General features: G+C 46.3%; 1 protein-coding gene across 2 annotated transcripts; it reads right to left on the bottom strand.

The window, feature by feature from the left end:
• Positions 1-225: 225 nt before the first annotated feature.
• Positions 226-16,271, bottom strand: LOC123149391 (putative disease resistance protein RGA4). 2 transcript variants are annotated; one of them, XM_044569056.1, is made up of 6 exons: positions 15,765-16,271; positions 9,674-10,813; positions 7,300-8,339; positions 6,791-7,017; positions 1,328-2,400; positions 226-651 (listed from the first exon to the last, which is right to left on the bottom strand). In XM_044569056.1, exons 1-6 carry the CDS (start codon positions 16,062-16,064, stop codon positions 637-639), a joined length of 3,795 nt encoding a protein of 1,264 aa, XP_044424991.1. In that variant the 5' UTR covers positions 16,065-16,271; the 3' UTR covers positions 226-636. The 2 variants fall into 2 exon arrangements, with proteins under 2 accessions (XP_044424991.1, XP_044424983.1); XM_044569048.1 differs by lacking the exons at positions 226-651; positions 1,328-2,400 and adding an exon at positions 4,888-5,279 and having other exon boundaries at positions 5,718-8,339; positions 15,765-16,243.
• Between the last annotated feature and the right edge of the window lie 7,362 nt (positions 16,272-23,633).

The raw sequence follows: 23,633 nt of genomic DNA, 5'->3' as shown, positions 1-23,633 counted from the left end.
ACGCGTAGCGAGAAGAACTGTTGGGGCCAACAACTCACTTGGGTAAGACTAGTGTCATATGTTTCAGGCTTTCAGTATGGTTATCTGCCTGTTAACACCGAGTAAGACTGTAGAGTATATTGCTCACACAAACTAGCATCAGATTCTGTCACATCTGCGTACCATTGTTAGGCATGCTCAACAGAAGCGTGCAAGTACATATCACACTGACCAGGACCCAATAAATGAAAGTCACAACTCACAGTTCACGAACATTACAAGTACGTCTCTGTTCGGTCAAACACACAAAACACATAAAGTAGTTAGCACCAAACCGTGCAGTTCGGCAGTGACCATAGCTGGACACAGAACTAGTATATGCAAACTAATCACAAGTACAGAGGGTGGGGCAGGAGAGGGCTACGTTGAAAGTTTTCGAGACCATGTAGAACAGAACACTAGTATAGGCCATGACTTGCAGCCTCAGAGTTGCATCTTGCAGACCTTGCAAACAAGTTTCGTCTCACCATAGCTCGTCATTTTCGTGCTCCAGATGGTCCTCCTTCAACTCCGACGATTTAAATCATCCAGAATAAAATGTTTCGTGTTGATTCAGGCCCTTGATTTTGCAACCTGGGTGTGCAGTATACGCATTGTCTAGAACCAGATACTCTGGAAAAGGAATAGTGACAATTCTTTGATTAGATTTGATTCTAGCTGATATGAATGATAAGCACTCACAGGTTCTATATACACAAGGAAAATGTTTTGTTCAGATCAATAAAAAATGCTCTTAAGGCCTTGTTAGGATCCTTGGGATTTGAACGGGTTTCGAGGGGATTGAAAGGGATTAAATCCTCTACAGGTCAAAATCCACCTCAATCCCCTTGTAGGCTTTTTTCTTTGCGAAATCACCACCACAAGGGGATTTGAGAGGATTGGAGGGGATGGAGATGGATTTTGACTTGCTGAGGACTTAATCGCTTTCAAACCCCTTGAAATCATATGGAACCGAACAAGGCCTGTGGGGGGGATTAACCGAATAAGCCCTAAGTCAATTATTGTGTCCATCTTTACATTGGTAGCGGTATGCTGTCAGTCTATCACTAGACGTACTCTAGAAATTAGACAACTCGTCTTTCTGCTACCATTATGTTTGGCAAAATAAGGTTCTTTTAAACGGAAGGGAAACTGCAAAGCAAAGTAGATGCGTATGTTGAGATTTATGCATGAAAGGACCCACTAAGAAGTGCAAGACTAAAAACTGAATACATCAAGAGAAGAAGAAAGAGGAAGCATTGCAAGATATGACTAGGATGACAGAAAATGTGGGAGGACACATATATACCTTCTCTTCTATGTGAGCCAGCTTCATCTTGTTCTCCTCTAATTCATACCATTGCTTTAGTCCAGGGCACGTAACAATCTCAAGTTCTTGGAGGTTTGTGAGTTGCTGCATTCCCTCGGGCAAAGACTTGATACTAATACATCCAGTGATCTTAAGCTTCCTAAGGGAGGTGGGCAGGAGACATACCATTTCTTGGTTGTGAGTTAGCTTCATCTTTCCCTCCTCTGGTTCAGCAACCACGTGCTCTAATGCAATGCACCACTCAAGGGTTATTTCCTGGAGGATGGTGAGCTGTTGTATGCTTGCCGGCAAAGACCTCAAGCCAAAATTGTAATTCATGCAAAGTTCCTTGAGAGAGGTTAATTCGCCCAGCCAATGTGACACTGATATGCTTTTGCAGAAGCTCAGTTCTAGTGATTCAAGCTTTATGAGTTGCCTCATGTTCTCGTTCAACTCCTTTACACCATCGCTGCCGCTTATTTCTAGATTCTTCAGAGATGGGAGCTCGCCCAACCATATTGGCAGTTCTTCCATGTGTAAATCTCTTAGGGACAGTGTCTGTAAAGAGGATAGTTGTTGATTGATCTCTGGTGAGCTGGTTAGATCACAGCAATTGGTAATATCCAAAGAAGGGAGTCCAGGGAAGTGTTGAAGCCACCTCCATTGATGAGGCCCCTTGCAGTCTCTAACTGACAACCAAGTAGTTACTGTAGAAGAAGAGGAGGAAGTACTGGTGTGTGACACAATGCACTCATCCCATGATGATAACACATTATCACTGCATCTTATCTCCCATTGTTTAGCTTTAGGCAGAGGCCCTTTCATCCTTAGCATTGGGCAACCATGTATGTCTACTCTGTTTAACACGTTCTCCTCACCGGTGGAGTATGAAGTGTCCCATTCTTCCAGATTTGCCATATCTCTGAGAACCAGTGACTTCAGGTTTGGTAGTTGGCCCACTACCCAGCCTGGAAAGATGACACTGTTATAACCACATATTTTCAACTTCCTCAATGTGCTTGGAGGCACTAGTTTTTCCAGCAACATTTTGTCATCCACAAATCTGTCAACACCTTGAGTCCACTCCAGTTTCAACCTCCGAATGCTTTGCTTTTCCACTATGTGCCTCTACTGCGGACTTCACATTTTCAAGTTCAGTTATCTCCAGCTGAAAAGGATCTGTGGGCTTTAGCAGGACAAGATTGCTGCTAGATCCATCGTTACCAGCACGCACCCAAGGAATTTACTGGTACATTCCTTAGTTTAGATAGATTCAAATACCGGAGCTTGGTCAGATCATCTGGCAGCGAACTGAGGTGTGTTTCTTCTAAATTCAAATATTGAAGATTGGTAAGACCAACCAAAGCTTCATGTACACAATCAACCATCCAACAAAATGATAAATCAAGATGGACCAAACTTTTTAGGCTCCCTAAACATCTTGGCAGTTTTGTCAAATCTCGCCAACCTGATAACATTAAGTACCTCTGACACATCCTCTTATTTCTAAGAACCTCTGACTGTAACTACCAAGGTTAAGACCAATGCCACCTTTAATGATGTGCTGAGAACATGAGCTAAAAAATGGTATGGAGATGTTTCAGATGCCCGGCCCGAAGGCTGAGGCCTGTCAAAACCATGTCTACTTCATCCAAGGATCTAGTGCCCAAATTATTATTGTCGAGACTGGATAACAGATTTCTAAGTGTTGTAAAGATGTGGGTGTGTTTATTAGCTATGTGCATCCTAGCTATGAAGAGGCAGAGTGTGTGCTCATTGTGTTTGTATCCACTATTTGGGAAAATTTTGTTTTTGCCACTCTAGATTTTGCCAATTTTCCTTATGCCACTCTAGAGTTTGACATTTCACTTTTGCCACTCTTTGTTTTTGACAATTATCACAATTGCCATTTTGTGGCAAAAGCAACATATTCAGAGTGGTAATTGTGATAATTATCAAAAGCTAAGAGTGGCAAAAGCTAAGAGTGGTAATTGTGATAATTGTGATAAAATTATTGTGATAATTATTCTGCATAAATGCGTACCTTGCGCGTAGATGGCTGGGTGATGGCTTGTGTGTCTGCTTCGAACTCATCAATCATGTCAGAGACCTCATACAAGAAGTCCTTGAGCCGCTTCAGCCAAAGACACGTCAGTTCGTCGGTGATGGACCGCCTCTCCGTGACCTTGAGCACTGCCTCGACAGACTCCAGCGCCATCTTCATCTTCTTGAGGTCCTTGTCCAAATTCATCTGTAGTGCGATCTGACCTCCAATCAGAGAACCAACCTGGTCGCCCACCACCTTGAGGATGGCAGCGGCCAGCATGCCGCCGAGCGCCGCCATGGCCACGGCCTCTCAATACGTAGGTGTTGGGTTGAAGGTGCTGGGAGGAAGAATGGTAGGGCAGACGATGGCGAGGTGCGTGATGGGATCTTGCTTGCTGAAGTTTGGGTGCTGGATCGGACCTTGGTAATTGCATCAAGATAGCAACTCTATGCTCAGTCCTTGTGTGTTCATTTTTTTACTGAAGAGTTGTACGCATCTCTATGATATTTTTTGCTTGGATCGATAATTAACAGCTGTATGCTTGGTGTGCTAAGGCAGCTCTATATGCACTTAGTTAGTGTGGGTATTAATTTTGTTACCAAAGTGTGGGTAGTTTCGGCGAATGTGCCGCCTCAGTATAAACTTTGGCAGAAAGCGCGTGGAGTCATGTGAAGTGGCTTGAACATGCTGCTAAGTGCGTGGAGTAGTTTAAGCATGGTTACGGCTTTTTGTCTTCTGGTTCAGTAATCAAACTGCTGGAGTATAGTAGGTGTTATCCATCTTTTTTTTCATTGAATTAAGAGGAATTGACAGATATACGGTGTCTAGCTAGGATGCAGTGAGCATCAATGTTCGCTGGCAGGGAAAAGAATAATGCCTAGGATGCAGCGAGCATTGGTTAGCATCAGGGTTTTAGAGAAACGCTAGCAGCACATTCGGTTGTGCTCCTCATCATAACTCTGCCGCACCGCGCGTTGCCACTCGGTTGTACACATCATCGCCCCTCGGTCGCCTCGCGCGTCAGCATCACTTGGACATATCTTTACCTCTACACCCCCAACACGGGAACGACTAAGTTACTCACATGATCAAACCTCATATCACACTCTATAACAAGCTTACCTCTTTCGAGCATCACTCGGGGGCTACACACAACCGTTGGCCATGCCGCCCTCAGGGGTTACGCCCATTCAATCAACCTATTGATCACATCAGGAATATCTTTCTGACCATACTTGCTCGGTCTGCCGAAAATCTATAAGGGTAGTACTGTCCACTCGGACGATCGCCCAAATCATTACCTAAATTCATCTTCAGGACTGCAAAAGGGTGAAAACAACGCTCCTCTACGGATACACTTGGCCCTATCCTAGGCTCCAAGGTGTCAGTTTCACAAACTTGGACTCAGAGATGGCTTTCTTCAGCATGGTTAGTTGCCTGTTAACAGAGTAGAGTAGCAACAGTACCAGTAAAGTAGTTTCCTGCCAGAGAAAGTAGCAACAGATTACAGGTGTTAGGCATGCTCAACACAAGCGAGGACCGAATAAATGAAATTCGCAAATATAATATTACAGGTACTGCAATCTCCTATTTGGTCAAACATACAAAAACAGAGAGGCAGTGACCCAAGCAGGAAAAGAGATGCAAACTGAGCACAAATAGAGAGGGTGTGGGCCGAGGACTACGTTGAGAGTTTCAGGCGATGGCTTGCAGCCTCAAAGTCCCATGCTGCAGGTCTTCCAAACAAGTTTCTCTCACCATAGCACGTCATTTCTGTGCTCTCGATGCTCCTCCTTCAACTCCAACAATTTAAACCATCCAGAACAAAATCTTGCAGGTTGATTCAGGTTTGCAAGCTGGCCACCTGGTTGTGCAGTATATGCACACTGTCTAGAACCAAATCCGCTGCAAAATGAATGGTGAAAATTCTTTTATTAGATTCCATTTAGTTCATATGCTTGATAAGTGCAGGTTCAGTATACACAGGGAAGATGTTTTCTTCAGATCAATAAATAATGCTTCCAAGTGTAACACACTTACTGGCCTGTGCTGCAAACAAAATCCTAAGTCAGCTATTGTGCCCATCTTACATTGGCAGTGGTTCACCGTCACCAGACGTGCTCTAGAAATTAATTTCATCTTTGTGTTGTTGTTATATTTTGCTAAACAAGGCGCTTTTAAACAAAAGGGAAATTGCAAAAGCAAAGTAAATGAATATATCTGCATTTATGCATCAAAGAACCCGATAAGAAATGCATGACTGAGTACATCAAGAAAAGAAGAAAGATGAAGCATATCAAAATATGATTAGTATGACAAAGGGCGTGGCAGCAGGACACATACCTTCGTTTCTATGCGAGCCAGCTTCAACTTGGTTTCCTCTAATTCACACCATTGCTCTAGTCCAGTGCAGCTAGTTATTTCTAGTTCTTGGAGGTTAGTGAGTTGATGTATTCCCTCAGGAAAAGACTTGATACCATCACATCCACGTAGACGAAGACTCTTTAGAGACGTGGGCAGGGCAGATTCCCTTTGTTGGTTGTCAGTTAGCTTCCTCTTTCCCCCCTCTGATTCAGCAACCACGTGCTCTAACGCATCGCAATCAATAATTACTATTTTCTGGAGGCTGCTGAGTTGTTGTATGCTTGCGGGCAAAGACCTCAAGCCTCCATTGTTAGATATCCAAAGTTTCTTGAGAGAGGTCAATTCGCCTAGCCAATGTGGCACTACAGATATGCTTTTGCAGAATGCAAGTTCTAGTGATTCAAGCTTTGTGAGTTGCCTCATGTTCTCGTTCAACTCCTTTACACCGTTGCTATGCCTGATTTTCAGATTCTTTAGAGATGGGAGCTCACCCAACCATTTCGGCAGTTCTTCTATGTGTTCGTCTTCTAGGCATAGTTTCTCCAAAGAGGATAATAGTTGGATGATATCTGGTGAGCCGGTTAGAACGCCACAATTGGCAATATCCAAAGAAGGGAGTCCAGGGAAGTGTCGAAGCCACCTCCATTGGTGAGGCCCCTTGCAGTCTCTAAATGACAACATAGTAGTTACTGGAGAATAGGAATAAGCACTGGTCTGTGACACAATGCACTCATCCCATGATGATAACACATTATCACTGCATATTATCTCCCATTCTTCAGCTTTAGGCAGAGGCCCTTTCATCCTTAGCATTGGGCAATCAAGTATTTTCACTCGTGTTAACACGTTCTCCTCACCGGTGGAGTATGAAGTGTCCCACTCTTCCAGATTTGCCATATCTCTGAGAACCAATGAGTCCAGGTTTGGTAGTTGGCCCACTACCCAGCCTGGAAAGATGACACTTTTATAACCACATATCTCCAATTCACTCAATGTGCTTGGAGGCACTAGTTTTTCCAGCAACATTTTGTCATCCACAAATCTCTCAACACCTCGAGTCCACTCCAGTTTCAACTTCCGAATGCTTTGCTTTTCCATCAATTTTATACTATGTGCCTCTTGTGCGGACTTCACATTTTCAAGTTCAGTTATCTCCAGCTGAAAAGGATCTGTGGGCTTTAGCAGGACAAGATTGCTGCTAGATCCATCAGCAGCAGCATGCACCACAAAGTGTGGTAACGATATTGCACTGCTACCGAGCTGAGGTATTTCATAAAGACTGTAACAATTCTTTAAATAAAGAAACTTCAAGCTACCAGCTGTACATATACTTTCAGGTATTTTTGCCAAATATGTGCAATCCGAGAGGTTCAATGTGTGCAGTTTTGTCAGGCTACAAATACTTTCAGGTATTCTTTTCATATGAAAATTTCCAGACAAGTCCAAATGCTCTAGCTCTGAAAGATTAATTCTGCATATCTGGTTGATGAGAATGTCCCAGGTTTCTGCAGAGAGAAAATTGACTGCATCCATCTTTCTCAGTCGAGATAGGTTTAAATACCGGAGCTTGGTCAGATCATCTGGCAACAAACTGAGCTGTGTATCTTGTAAATTCAAATGTTGCAGACTGGTAAGACCGACCAAAGCTTCATGTACACCACCAACCATATGACAACCTGATAAGTCAAGATGGAGCAGATTCTTCAGACTCCCAAATAATCTCGCCTGAATATCTCGCCAACCTGATAAGTTTAAGTACCTGAGTTGACTGAATCCGCCGAAAGATTCAGGGAGCTTTTTGAGTCCACATTCCCTTGAAGATAAGTTCAAATACTCAAGTTTTCTGAGGGCACCCAAAAATTCTGCTTCTTTATGACATTCAAGATATGAGCTGTTTGATAAGTTTAAATACTGCAGTTTGGATAGGCCGGACAGAACTTCTGGTATATCACCGATATTTGGGCAGTATGACAAGTTCAAAGACTCTAGTTGTGTGAAGCTCTCTAAGAACACCGATATTCCTTCAACAGACGAGCAATTTGATAAATCCAAATGCGCCAACTTTTGTAGCCTCCTGAATGATTCTGGCAGTTTTTTAATGCTGGAACAACTTGACAAATCAAGATACATTAGACCCTCAATTTCTCCAATTGACTCTGGTAATGCTTTAATTGTAGGAGATCCATGAAGATTCAGGTAAATTAATTTTGAGAGCTTGGTGAGACTGTCTGGAATCTTTGCATCTTGGACTGTTGGAGCATTAAGATATCTCAATTGCTTCAGTTCACCAATACAATCCGCCAACGTATATATGGCGCACTCACTTAAGTCCAAGACACGCAAAGACTTGGCAGATGAAAATGCAGCATCATGAAGTTCATATTTGTCACAATCCATAAAACGCAACGCTCTTATCTTGGACAAGTCCAATCCCAAAGGCTTACTACAATCATCGAGCAATGCATAGTGGTAGCAGCTTTCTGCAGCATTAGTGCTTTTGCCAACAAAAAGAATTTCATCGTCCATGACCGATCTTGCCAAATCGTGCACCAGGTCATGCATTGTCAGCAATATAATGTCACTATCATATAGCTCAACAGTCTGCAAGAAAAGCATTCAGCAGTGTAAGAATTTTCAGATATTTTATTATATTAGGACATTGTATTATTTTCTGTACATGGAATAAAGTTAGTTATGGCAGTACATATGCCGGTATGCCAGTAAGGATCCTATGTTTTTCTATATCGTTGTTTTTCTAGCGATATTATGTAACATTGTTAATTACTAGAGCACACCTTGGTTTCTACTGAAAGTTTAGAATTTGCTACTCCACTCGTATTTCAGGATTTCTGGTCATAACTTGTAATACGGGCGCATGTGAGTGGCAGTATGTGTGCCTGCAGTTGTTCTGTGTGCACATGTACCATTAATTGTAGTATGAAATTATAACTAACCTTAAGTCCCTAGTGGCTTGTGTGAGGAAATTTTATATAAAAATGCAGTGTTCAAGAAAATGCAATGTTCAGGAAATTTTATATAAAAATACAGTGTTCAAGAAAGTATATCTCCATTTGCTTATGTCTATTTGAAATGAACTCCATTTTAGTTGTTTTTTTGCTTGCTATGTGAACCTCATGTCTATTTGCCATTGTGTGAACTGTATTTTAGATGCTATTTCAATTACCCATGTGCCATGTTTCCTATTTTTGTGTGTATATTTATTCAAATTCTGTCTAATTCTAGTCAATTTCAAAAAACTATTGCGCGCTTAAGTGCCCATTGCTCTAAGATGTGGCCTTCCACGTCGCTTCTTTTTTGAACATTGTAAAATAGTATAATTGGATTATGAGTCCCACAAAGGTGAAATATTCTACACTGGACCTTCTTTGCATGGAAAGGCCAGGCATTATAATCTTGAAATTTTTATTATTTAAAAGTGTGTGTTTCTCAGTATCCTACAAAAGGTGACAAATAAAAAAGTGGTTCCGTTATAAGGTTTGTACCCATTCTTGGTGGTCGAGGGCTAGGCTTGAGTTTTAAGGAATCCGAAACCTTTAGGATTTCTCGTAAATTTCAAGGTAGCACTATCTTCCTTCCTTTTTTCACTTTTGTATGTAGATACGCTGATTTGTATAAAATCTTGGCTACTAGCTTTTTGTTTACTTGTAAATTTAGTGGTAATATTTTCGCATATCTAATAAAACTACAGTGTATATTGATGCTTAAATTTTTAAAGGTGCATTTGAAAACAGTAGTAAATAAAGAACAGAGGGGTTAACTTCTTGCACCAAGTAATTATGCTGGTCACAGTAAGCGTAAGAGCCTTACTGCGTAAGTAAGAGACTTTTAAATATGCACTATGTGCCTGAGTTGCCTTACCCAGTTCAAAGAATATGACAAAACTGTTCAATTGAATAAGCTATGCTTAAACTCACCGGTGATGACTTCAATTGTTCAAAGAAACAGAGCCCCAAAAGTTGACTAATGCATTTCTCAGCAAGCTCCCAAGTAGAGTAACCAAGAGAAACCCACTGGTGAATAAGATCATCTTTAAGTATCTTGTAACCTTTTGGAAATATTGAACAATAGGCAAAACATAGCTTCAAATGTGAAGGCATAACACAATAGCTCAACTTCAGAGATGGAAGCACTTCCGTAGAAGATGTATCACTTAAAGAAGATGCAGTCCAAATATTACTGTCTCTCACTTTTTCCCATTGACCATACTCCTTCATTGATTTCAGTGTGTGTCCAAGTGCTTTAGCTGCTAAAGCCACACCACCGCATTTCATTGCAATGACCTTCCCTATTTCCTCCAATTGTTCTTTGTCACCTCTTGATTTAAATCCACTCTTCTGCTTTATTATAGTCCAACACATGTCATCAGTCAATGGTTCTAGTTTGTGTGGTTGGATGGTAGAGATTTTATTTGCAATGCCCTCATCTCGTGTGGTTACTATAACAGTCACACTACTGTCCTTCCCAACCTTTAACATATCCATCAGACGTTCCAGTTTAAAGTCCTCACCCTCCCATAGGTCATCTAAAACAATAAGAATATTCTTATTGGCAAGGAGCTTTTGAAGTGAATTATGGACCATCTGCTTTCCTGTGTACCTGCTCTCTTCCCCTTTCTCTGATAGTTGTGATATTATAGAATTTCCGATTTTGATCTCATCAAATTTCTGGGACACATAAACCCATACTTGGGAGTATTCTCTGAATTCGGAACTATTGTAAACCATTTTTGCTAAAGTCGTCTTGCCAAGGCCTCCAATACCATATATCGGAAGGACTGTGATCTCTTTCATCCTGCTCTCAGATAAAGAAGCCAATATTTTCTCTTTCTCCTTGGTCCTCCCAATGATTTGTGTCTCCGAGATTGACGATGTGTCCTGTATATCAGTAACCAATGGCTCAATGGCATTAGTCCTTTCTATTAATTCGAATTCTCTGTGTTGATCTGTTATGACCTTCAGATAGTCTCTCATCTTCTTCATGTTATTGGCCATTGTAATGTTGGGACCAATTGTCAGGCAAGGGATCATAATTGCCAAATAGTTTTTGAAAGAGAACTGCAAGACAGTTGATTTGTTAGTACAATATATGCGAAATGCTCAGTAGTATAATATATATGGTATTGCAAATGCATTAACTCAGTGCAGTAGGAAATCTGGTTGAAACAATCATGAGAGGTGCTTCGGTACAATCTGGAGGAAAATCAGATCGACAAAGGCTGCTTGATCGTTGTTACTGTAATTAGGGAAGATCAGTCTTGTTTATATTTCTCTAATCAGAGAGAGATAGATTAGATGGAATATGAGAGAGACAAATTAACCGTAAATAAATTCTTTTTTCTTAACTGGACCTTAAAGAAAAATTCTGCTAGATCGCCATGTTTTTTGGGCTGGGTCATCCAATTAATCTGGGCAATGACCATACTACCCTTTTAGGTAAAGAGGAAAGTTCTAATCTCCACCGTCAGATCGCATCGAAAGTTGTTAGAGGCATGTCCTCTTATTTCTAAAAATAAAGACCCTCGGACTATAACTGGGTCAAGGTGAACACTGATGCTATGTCAAAAAAAAAGGTTAACACTGCCCTAAAAAAAAAAAAGGTTAACACTGATGTGGCCTTTAATGGAGTGCAGAGAACTGCATCGTTGAGAAAAACAAATTGGTTAGCTAAAACAAAATGTTATAGAAAGGTTTCAGATGCCCAAACTATTGTTGGGGAGATTGGCTACCGAATTACCAATTGTCAGTGAAGATGTGGACAACCATAGAGCCAAGATCAAGCCAAACAACCTACCAGCATATTCAAGAGCTCCTCGTCAGATTGCTCCTACAGAGCTCCTCGGCAACTCTGTTCTTACCTCTACTCTCACCTATTACCTTACTGCTTTTGCTTTGGACAAGTGAGTTGAGAAGCAGATTGACAAACTGCGCCGGAGATTCCTATGGAACGTCGAAGATGAGGCTTATGGTGGAAAGTGCGTGTTTAATTGGAAGCGGATTTGTGCTCCAAAAACTGTTGGAGGGCTAGGCATCAAAGATCTGGCAGCTTACAGTAGGGCCCTTCGCCTGCATTGGCCATGGTACGAATGGGACAGCATTGATAGGCCGTGGAAGGGCACACCCACGCCATGTGATGCCTCTGATCATCAAGTTTTTGCTGCCTGCACTGCCATCAAAATTGGTAATGAAAGAAAAGAGAGTTTCTGGACCGACAGGTGGTTACATGGGATGGCACCGATGGACATTGCACCTGAACTGTACAAGCTATCCAGACTGAAAAAAAATTGCGTCCGAGACGGACTAAACAGCAATCAATGGATGGCTGGTTTGAAGTTGAACAGGATCGACTCTGCTGAATCTCTGGACTCGTTGCTAAACATCTGGACGGCCCTGCAGCAGATCACTCTCTCTGACCAAGACGATAAAATCAAATGGATCCATTCTCCGAATGGATGCTACAGTGCGAGATCGGCATACAATATACAGTTCATTACCAGAATTGAGATGCCTACGCTTGCAAAGGTGTGGAAGATAAAAGCTGAGCCAAAGATAAGATTTCATGTGGACACTACTACAAAACAGACTGTGGACAGCTGATAAGCTTGCCGCTCGAGGATAGCCTCACAACTCTTGCTGCAGCCTGTGCGACCAGTTGCTAGAAACTGCCCATCATCTTCTGCTTGACTGCCCTTTTGCCAAGGAGACCTGGCACTCCTTTGCATCTGCCCAGCCGGAGGTATCCGCTGCTGTCCTCTCTTCCACCTCCATCAAAACATGGCAGGCTGCCACGACCAGGTGCAAGATCATGCGTGACAACATACATGCCGCGACGGCGGCGGTTTACATAGCCTGCAACATCTGGAACGAGCGAAATCGACGTGTTTTCCAGCAAAAGTTTGCTACGGTGCATGGTCTGCATATCATGATCAGAGACGAGATCAGCCTCTTTGTTGGGGCCTGGGAGGTTTAGACGCTACCGTCAAAGGGAGCCATGTTGGCTTTCGTTGCCCGGTCCCTACTTTTCCTTACACTCTCCTGTCTCCGTTTATACTTCTCCGGCTGCTTGCAGCCTACATGTACAGTTTTTCCCCCTTCTAAATGAAAAGACAGAGCACCTGCCATTGCTCGTCAAAAAAAGTAAGAGCATCTCTAACAGACCCCGTATAACGTGCGAACCCGCATAATTTCGCCGAGTATACAGGCTCGGCTCAATTTTCTGGCCAGAACAGAGCCCGTATACTCGTCTGGACTGTAATTTTTTTTACCGTGGGCTGGAAAACTCCCCCTCCACCGCTATATATGCGGTTTCACCGCATGGATACGGGTCAAACCCTATCATCTCCGCCGGCGCTCCGCCACGATTCCCCTCCTTCACCGCCCCAATTTCTCGCCGCGGGCGACCCTTCAAACGCCCTAGCGACACATGGATGGCTTCGGAGGCGATGGGGATGACGCGGAGCGTCGCCGTCGCCGTTTCTCCAACGCCTCACACAAGTGGGGCGCGCGGAGGTGGCTCAACTACGGGAGCCGCCCTCCGCCGGCGTTCGAGCGGCGCGAGCTCATGGTCCGCCGCCCCGCCTCTTCTGGCTCCCATGCCACGGGGAGCTCGTCCGCGGGCGCCTCGAGCTCGTGGCTCACTCCGGTTAAGCGAGAGCTGGAGGAGCTCGGGTCGCTCGCCATCAAGGTCGAGGCCGACGTGGACCCGCCGCATCGAGGAGTAATCGACCCCGAGGAATACCCCTCCCCCCCCCCCCCCCCCCGGACAGGAGGAGCACATCGAGCGCGCCATCATGAAACGCTCGGCGAGCGAGGAGGAAGAGGCCGCCGCGTGCCGCCGCCGCGAGCTGGAGATCGAGCAGATTTTTCTCGAGTAGGGCATCGCGGCGTCGTAGGCGCACGTGTCCAAGGAGGCAAACATGCGCGTCATGAACTCCGAGCAAGCGAAGGTCTGGATCGACCTCGTCTCCATCTCTGATTCCGACGACTGAGCTCCTCCGCCGCGTCGGCCTTGCGGCCACGAGCTCGTCCATTTTGGTAGCCGCCGCGAGCCCACAGATCCCCCTCTAGTAGTAGAATTTAGTATATGATGAACTATGTATGATCAATGTAGTATGATGATGGACTATTTATGATCAATGTCGTTGCAATATCTCCCGCGAAAGCTTTTTTTAAATTATACAGTTTCATATACGGGATCTAATCTGCAGCGTACGATTTCGCCCCACAAAACAGATATGCAGCGAACTATAAACGCGTTTTGCGGATCGCGTTTTGCGGATCAGCATTATACAGGTCTGCTAGAGGCAAACAATCTAATGCTTAGCATCCCGGTGTTTATCTGGATCCAGCAGATCCATGATTCCTATACCCCAGTGCTTTTAATAGTGTAAAGCAGTTGTTTCTCAAAAAAGAAAAAGAGAGTATCATTTTTTTCAACAAAGGATGGATTTTTATTGGCTCGGAAAGGAGAATCAAGAGAATACATACCTTGAGAGCACACACCCGGCCTCTGCATATCTAAGATGCACACAACCAACACCAACACAGACACACAAAAACACGCCGAGAATAGCAAAGTCATATAAGACCAAAGCTATGTGTATGCGAGGAAAAAGAAAAAAAGTCCAAAGTGATCAGATCCATAATCGGCAAACTACAACAATGGCCATCCACACTAGTAGATATCTCATGACACCACAGAGACGACAATTTTTTTCAGCAGCAACACCTTCGAGAAAGGGAGCGAACTCAAGTGTCGTCGTCACCGGATCCAACCACCAGGGCTAGAATCAAAGTTTTCACCCTGAACAAATCAATTTGAGCATATCTGAGCAATGCCTTCAACGTAAAGGCATCACCATTGCCAGGTATAAAAAGCTCGGGTCAGACCTAGTCTTTCATCTCAGAGCTCGCGACCTGATGCTAGAGTAGCACCATCATCGAAGTGATCAAGTGTTGTTGCCACTTTTCCATGGTCCCAGCAGCTATACGTGATGCAACTGGCATCGCTGCACAACGATCCTTTTGTGTCAAGTCACCGTTCATAATGTGTATCTCGGCATCGTAGTCAACCACTGGATCTTGAGGCGAAGACTCGTCAAAGATCTTTTAGTGACCACCGCCATCGTGGAGCCTTAGGAGGCCGCTGCACCCCCATTGGGCCGACCAGATCTAAAACAGAACCACCAAACCACAGACCATAGCACCGTCGGTCGATCAGGAAGTCCACCACCTCACCGGTGTGGTCCACCTTCCAGCAGAGAGTCCAGTGCACGCGCCATGCCATGAGCGCCAACAGCCAAAGCCACTGTTGTGCAACTCCGAACAATTAGATGACAGCGACGCACCGACGGTGTTATTGCCACTGCCACCGGAAGAGGCCGCGCAAAGGAATCCCGCCGGTGATCATAGGATGGCTTAGTGTGGACGGGTGCATGCCGATCCGTTCTTAGCGGACATGGCCAAAACAACCAACCAGCGCAAACCGAACCTCCGCCGGGCCTCCGGTCTATAGAGTAGCAGATCGGGCCAGTGAGCCATGACCTCCGCAACACATCCCACTGCCGCGGTCAAACCATCTGGGCCACCAGCCACGGGAGCACGAGATCTGATCGGAAGACCCGCCAGACTAGCATCTCTATCCCGCTGCCTTCACCCAGCAAAGTCGCCGCGCCGCCCAGACGAGGCCTGCTCAGCCCCGCCGCTGCAAGCTGCATCCGCCCAGCTGGCCAGGAACCCGAGAGCGGACCGCCTCCTCGCTAACGAGCCAGATCCATGCCATCCCCGCCTCCCAGTGCCAGCCGAAGGAACGCCTGGCCGCCGCCGTCACCGGAGCCTCCGAGCTTCGCCGGCCGGCGCCTCTAGCGGCGGGGAGACGAGCGGAAGGAGTGCAGAAAAGGAGGGCGGCGCGAGGATTTCGCTCCCCGAGCCGCCAGGAAGGGCGACGCGGGGGTGTATTTGTCGAAGAGAGTAGCATACACTGACAAATTAAAGAATCTGCATTGGTTACCTTGCGCGCAGACGGCTGGGTGATGGCTTGTGTGTCTGCTTCGAACTCATCAATCATGTCAGAGACCTCATACAAGAAGTCCTTGAGCCGCTTCAGCCAAAGACCCGTCAGTTCGTCGGTGATGGACTGCCTCTCCGCGACCTTGAGCACTGCCTCGACAGACTCCAGCGCCATCTTCATCTTCCTGAGGTCCTTGTCCAAATTCATCTGCAGCGCAATCTGACCCCCGATCAGAGAACCAACCTGGTCACCCACAACCTTGAGGATGGCAGCGGCCAGCATGCCGCCGATCGCCGCCATGGGGTCGCCTCTCAAGATGGAGATGGGGGATACGTACTGAGGGTCGTGGGAGGAAGAATGGTAGGTTAGACGTTGGGGAAAGTGGGCGATGGGATCTTGTTGAAGTTTGGGTGCTCGATCGGATTTTGGTCATTGCATTGTTAACTATATTCTCAGTCTTTATCTGCCCTCATCCATTTTCTATACATGGATCTTTATAGTAGATTACTGGTATACATTTTGTTTGGATCGATACTTAACAGCTGTATGCTAAGGCAGCTCTATATGCACTTCAGACGACACCGCTGGACAGCACAGGGATTAATTTACGTACCAAAGTGTGAGCAGTTTCGGCGAATGTGCCGCCTCAGTGCAAACTTTGGCAGACGTAACGTGTTTGGTACCCGAAAGCGAGTGGAGTCATGTGAAGTGCCTTGCACATGCTGCTAAGGCTGCTGGGAGGTTATTTTACGTTTGGTTACAGCTTTTGGTCTGTCGTTCAGTAATCAAACCGCTTCGAGCATCATTGTTCGCTGGCAATGAAAAAAAAAAGATATACAAAGTGCATGCTGCGAGCATCGGTGAGCATCAGGGTTTGAGAGACGCTCATCGCTCCCCGGGAAGCCATCACAGGTACTCCCTCCGTTCCTAAATATAAGTGTTTGTAGAGATTCCATTATGAACCACATGATGTATATAGATGCAATTTAAATGTGGATTCATTCATTTTGCTTCGTATGTAGTTTACCTAGTGAAATCCCTACAAACACTTATACTCCCTCCGTCCGAAAATACTTGTCGGAGAAATGCAGAAAAATGAATGTATCTAGAACTAAAATACATCTAGATACATCCAATCCTCCGACGAGAATTTCCGGACGGAGGGAGTATTTAGGAACGGAGGGTGTAGTCACAAGATTATGGTGCAAACCTCAAACTAGCAGCACCTCTTAATCTCAGCCATGCTTGCTTACCAAGTGACAGCCTCGTCCAAGATCAGCTGAACCTGATTTTAGTTTAGAGAAAAGTATGTTTTCGATCCCTCAAGTTCCCCAAAAATATATATTTTGTTCTCTAAGATTTTTTGGTAGACATGTGGTCCTTCAAATCTCAAAACTTGATAAGTTTGGTTCGAAACCACACTTCGAGCACATTGACCGGGTTGACCAATGGATAGTAAATTTGAAAAAAAAAATAACAAACAAATTATAAAAAAATCTGAAATTTTCTGAAAGCCAAGATGCTTGGGTGTGCTAGGTGCGTGTACATTTTTGTCGTCAAATAACATCCAAGGAGCTGCTGCAAAAAAAATGGCTTTTTTGTGAGCCAAAATTTGTTTTTTCTTGCCACAAGCTCCTCGAATGTCGAAACACCACATTAAAATTCATGCACCTAAGAGCATCTCCAGCCGCGCTCCAAACAGGCCACCCCAGGCGACTTTTTCGGTGCTGGCGCCAAAAAAACGGCCCAGTCGCGCCCCCAGGACGACGAAAAGCGCCGGTTCGGCCCTTTTTTTCGCCCGGCGGCCGCAGGCCGAACCCGGCGCGCTGGGGGCGCTTGGGGGCTTCGGCGCAAGGGAAAAGCGCGGCTGGCCCACGCCGTCAGGTGAAAAGTCAAGATTTTCTTCCCCGACCGCCTCCCACCCCCCGCGCTCTCGGCCGTAACTAGGTATATCCCGGCGCCGCGCCGCCGCCCTTCACCGGTAGATAGCCATTCCCCGCCGGAAAAATAGCATAGGTTCGCCGCAAGAGCCCCTCCGACACCAGCTGGGCGTTTTCGGCCGCTGTTTCCGGACGCGGAGGGGCAGTTTAGCGGCGGGTGCACGCCCACCGCGCGCAAGGTGTTCGGCGATTTGCCTGCTTCGGCGATGGACTCGGATGACGAGGAAGTGCTCGCCGCGCTGCTGGAGGAGGAAGCCGAGGCCGACGTCCAGGAAGAAGAGCATCTCATGGTGCTCGCCGCCCTCGCCCAGCTGCTGGCGAGCAATGAAAAGCCGCGGCAAGGTGGCTCGGCGCCGGGGCGGGTGAAAGCAAAGAACCGGCATCGTCTTGAAGGCTACTGCATGCTCTACTCCGACTACTTCGCCGATGCTCCACTTCACAGCGACAGAACATTTCGGCGCCGTTATCGGATGAGCAGAAAGCTTTTCCTCCGGATTGTGAATTCCATCCGGGAGTTCGGCAACTACTTCAAATGCAAGATGGATTGCACTGGTACACTTGGATTCACCTCCATCCAGAAATGCACGACAGCAATGAGGATGCTTGCATAGGAGCTCCCGGTGACTCACTCGACGACTATGGGCGCATGGCCGAGTCCACCAGCCTAGAGTGTTTCTACAAGTTCTGTCGGGCAGTGGTGGCAGTGTTTGGACTGCAATACTTGAGAACACCCAATGCGGAAGACACTGCTCGGATCCTAGCGTAGAATACAGCAAGAGGATTTCCTGGGATGCTTGGAAGCATCGACTGCATGCATTGGAAATGAAAGAATTCCCCATTTGCTTGGCAGGGGATGTACAAAAGCGCCAAAGGCGGTTGCAGTGTGGTACTTGAGGCGGTGGCCACACAGGACCTCTGGATTTGGCACTCCTTCTTTGGTATGCCAGGAACTCACAATGACATCAACGTGCTAGAGTGCTCTCCTGTCTTTGCCAAGCTTGTTGAAGGTCATTCTCCTCCGGTGAACTTCGAGATCAATGGGCGGCAGTACAACAAGGGGTACTATCTAGATGATGGCATCTATCCGAGATGGTCGACATTTGTCAAGACCATCAAAACCCCTGTGCCTGGAGGCAAGAATGCCTGGTTTGCGAAGATTCAGGAGGATTGCAGGAAGGATGTCGAGCGGGCATTTGGTGTGCTCCAATCTCGATTTGTTATTGTCCGGTACCCCACTCAGACCTGGTCGAAAGATCAAATGTGGGAGATCATGACCTGCTATGTCATCTTGCACAACATGATCATTGAGAGCGAGCAGGAAGAGCCAGTGTTTGACACTGAACCATACCACCGGCAGGGTCCTCTTGCCGAAGTTGATCACCAGCTACCGGCAACCTGGACTGCCTACCTCAGTATGCGTCAGGAGATCAGAGACCCATAGGTGCATCATCAACTGCAGCAAGATCTGATAGAGCACCTATGGAGGCTCAAGGGCGACACCGGGCGCAACGCGTGATGAAATATGAGTTTTTATTTGTTGAACTATATAATTTGTATTGAACTATGTGTTGTTGTACTATTTTGTTGAAGTATTTGAAATTTATGTGATGAAATATGTGATAAAAAAATATTTATGTTGATAATTGAACGCCGAGCCACGGCGAATATGGGCCTATTCTCGTCCATATGGGCCTTTTTTGTCGAAATAAGTGGGCCAAAATCGGCGACTGGGGGCGACGACTGGGCGCAAAACCGCCCCAGCGCCGAAAGAATCGCCGGCTCGCCCCCCATGGGGCGATTTTTATGCGCCCTGGGGGGCCGAACGGCTGGAGATGCTCTAACGCACCCAAGCATCCTCGTTGCCACAAAATTCAGTTTTTTATTATGTTTTTGCTATTTTCTTAAATTTACTATTTGTTGGTCAAATCCGGTCAACGCGGTCAAAATTTGGTTTTAGATATAAGTTATTCTGTTTTAAGACTTGAAGGACCAACTGTACCCAAAAAATCTTATGGGACAAGTCTATGCTTCTAGAGAACTTGAGGGACCAAAAACATACTTTTCGCTTTAGTTTAAGTTTGGTCCATAGAGTTGTTGGAATTTTGGGTTAGTAATCGAACCGTTGGTAGCAGTAGGTTTTGAACAATCGTTTCGACAAGCAATTCGCTAGGGAGATAGCTACCCGAACCGAAATGCAAAGCCACCTGTGAGCCATGATGAACATTGGATGATAGGAGGGAGGCATACTACCAGCACCTCACTAAGCGAGTTCGTTGATGCAGGTTGAAATCTGTGGTGTAATTGTTATATTGGACACTCGAGGTGGCATACTGGTCGGTACCCCGATAAAGAATGCAGCAAAACTGCGAGCACTCGGTCTTAGTACTAGATAATAGTTGAGAATTGCATATGCATAATATGGTCCTCTTTTCAGGAACAGGGAATGCAACCTTGCTCGTCATTATTGTTAAGGGGAAGAGAGACATTTACAAGGTCGTAGTGGGGCAAGAACAGGCTCATGCCCCACCACAAGACACCAACATTTTACACTCGAGCCGCCACCGCCGAACTCTCTAAAGCCTAGTCCTGGCTACTCTCTGCCTCTTTGCTCGTGTCCACCCTCCAAAGTTTAAGCTCTTCTCAGGCCAGCAACACAACTCTCGCCACCGATGTCGTTTTTGCATCAAAGACTCTTGAGTTCTGTTCCAGCCATAATTTGTGTAGTCCAATGATTATGACAGTTGCCAGATCCTTGGATTTCCATGCACCAAAACCTCTACCTCATGAACACCACCATTCTCTAACTGAATCATATAAGGATGGAGTAAGATGTCAAGGAACGAACTCTCGGAGGAAGAGGAACCAAAAGTGTCGCACATATGGGCATATGACAATAGATGATCAATTGTTTCGGGCACTTGATCGCAAAGCACGCACATTGGTGTGTGCTGACTCCCCGTCTCGCCAACCGGTCTGCGGTCCAATACCTATTCCGCATAAACAACCAATCAAAAAACACTCTATGGTGGGGCATCATTTTTCCAGAGGGACAAACCATAGTCCGAATGCTCAGTGCCCAGGAAGAAAGCCTCATATGCAGTGCTAGCCGGATAAACTCCATTCACATACATAGAGCTGCCAAGAAAAGCAATCCTTATCATCGTTTCGATCCCCATGCCACACACAACACAGCCGGCCGGAATCCTCCTACTCCTCCGCCGTTGACTTCCTCCCCCTTCATGCAAGCATCAAGAAGGGCGAAATTATTTCACATTTTGACTTCTGTCCACCGCGGTCCTCTCGCCATCGTGCCACTGTGGAGCTCGAGCAGAGCATGCCCTGTAGCCATCCGAGAGGACGACGGAGATGGAAATCATGCGTGCATCACTAGCAACGCGTGGCAGCTGTGAGGCGTAGTGGGAGAGGCGCATCGTCCACCAACAAGTCACTCGGGTAAGAGTATGTATGACACATGCTCCAGGCTTTCAACATGGCTAGCATTACCGAGGTGTAGTAGACTATAGTAGCTCAACACAAAGTAGGAAGATATTATTCCCCTCCCCCACCCCCACCACTCCCCCCCCCCCCCCCCCCCCCAAATTACACGTGTATATATCATGCTCGCCAGGACCTAATATATGGATGACACAAATATTGCAAGTATTACCTCCGTCCCAAATTACTTGTCTTAGATTTGTCAAGATACAGATTTATCTAATACAAAAACATGTCTAGATTTATCCGTATCTATAAAAATCCATGATAAGTAATTTGAGACCAAGGGACTACTACAAAGTACAAACATGAGCGCGCTGCATATTTCGAATATATGATTAATAATTTTTTGAACACATGATTTTTGAACATTTTTTCGCATGTGTGTTATAAAAATTCGAATACATGTTGAAACATTTTTTTCAAATTCAATCAACATTTTTTTCAAAGTTGCAGATACAAATTTTTAACATTGTTCAATTATTTTTCAAAACTCCAGTAATTGTTTTGGAAAATATGTATTTTGGAAGAAAAAAATGAATATACAACATAAAGAGAATAAATAAAAAATAAAAATAAACCAAACCGAGTGAAAAAACGATCGTATGTTTTTTGAGCGGTTGAACGGACGATTTAGTAATAATGAAGCGAACAGACCAAAAACGAACCGAACTAAATGCGGTACTCGGCCAGCCCATTCCCATGTCGCTTCAGGCGAGGCCACCGTCTATCTGCGGCCCCTCAAAAAATACAGTACACATATAGTGCTGCTGGGTGACACGGCTAGTCCTCTCTCCAAATTTCGCAAATCGCAGAGAACAGAACGCCGGCTCGGTGGACGAAATCCTCCTCCCTCCAAGTTTCGCAAATCGCATAGAACGGAACGCCGGCTCGGCGGCCAGAATCCTCCTCCGCCGATGCCGACTTACTAGCTCATACCTCTGGGAGGCAGGCCTTCCAACATTCTTTCGCCCACAGTCCTCTTTCTGTCCATCCACCTCCACGGGCCAGAGTTCGAGGGAAAAAATGGTAGGCTCCTCTCCTAGTCTCCTCTCACTAATCTCCCCCCCCCCCCCCCCCCCCCTCTTTCAGGATGGACCCTGCTTCATCCTAAACCAATTAAAACATCCCATCTCAGCTTATCCCATAAATGGCATGTAAAGTCCCCGTAGTAATAGCATTACTAAGTTTGAGGAGAGAATGTATACCTAGCCATCCCTCGGACCGGGCTTTGGGTTGGGCCTGACCAAGCCCAATGCAAAAAATCTAGGACCAGAGCCGGTCTGGCCCGGGCATCGAGCCTAGAAATCAGGCCCAAGCCCGCTGAGCCTCAAGCCAAGCCTCTTCGTTAAATGGCAATTATGGCGGCCCGGGCCTGGCCCACCCTTCGGGCTCAAAATCTAGGCCCAGGCCCGACCCGTTATTGTGATGGGCCATCCGGGCTGGGCAGCCCATGGCCAGGTATAAGAGAAGGTGGGCGTGCGTTGACCGGATAGAGCGAGGAGGATGGATTAGAGGCCACGCGCGCCTCGCTAGAGACACATGAAAGAAGTGTTGGCTCCGGAAAATTACTCATGTAAGAGCAACTCTAGCAGACCCCGCAAAAGGCCCCGATCGGCAAAATAACCGTTAAAATGTGGGTCGGCGTGGAAAATCCAGCCCGAACAGACTCCGCATCCGCGTCCGCCCCGGAATTTTTGTTGCGGGGCACGGCAAAAGATCTCCCTGAACCTCTAGTTTCACGGGGCAGGAGCACAACTCGAGCTCGGCCTCTATCCGCAGCGAGATTTGGCGGGAGGGACATTTCCGCGCGGCCGTTCCCGCTCCTCCCACCCTCCACCACCATTGCTCCCGCCACCTCCCGCTCCGGTTCATCTTCCCCGGCGATCTGTCGCCGCCATGGATGACACCTTGCCCTCCCCTGACTCCGTCGAGGTCGCGCACGCTCAATCCCCTCGGGCGGCCCGTGTCGCGGCCATGTTGGCCCCGCCGTCGCCCAAGGTGCCACTGCGGCTGCCCGCAAGCTTCAGGGCAGCGTGCTCGTGCAGGGCGGGAACCCGGCTGCGGCAGGGCCCGCGCTCCGGGCGCCAACGCGGCTTTTGCAAGTCCTTTTGGGTTTGTCCTATTAAAACTATGCTTTTATTTCGCGCGCGGACTATGTTTTAGTGTTTGAATTTGAACTCATTTGTCTGAATGACTGTCAAAAGCGCTTATTGGGGTTATCGGTTTGCGGGTCGGCGCGGCGCTGCCCGAGCAGACCCCGCGTAGCCGACCCCTAAAAACGCATATTCGGTGAATATGCCTTTTTACGGGTTCATTTTGCGGGGTCTGGGTCTAACCTCTCCCGCGCCGGCCTGCATACACCCTTTTCCGCGAACTGTAAAACACTTATGCGGGTTCGTATTTCGCGGGGTCCGCTAGAGATGCTCTAAAA

This window comes from Triticum aestivum, chromosome 1B, assembly GCF_018294505.1.
Source record: "Triticum aestivum cultivar Chinese Spring chromosome 1B, IWGSC CS RefSeq v2.1, whole genome shotgun sequence".
Lineage (NCBI taxonomy): Eukaryota > Viridiplantae > Streptophyta > Magnoliopsida > Poales > Poaceae > Triticum > Triticum aestivum.
The sequence above is the reverse complement of the archived record's forward strand: the minus strand, read 5'-3'. Positions and strand labels throughout refer to the sequence as shown.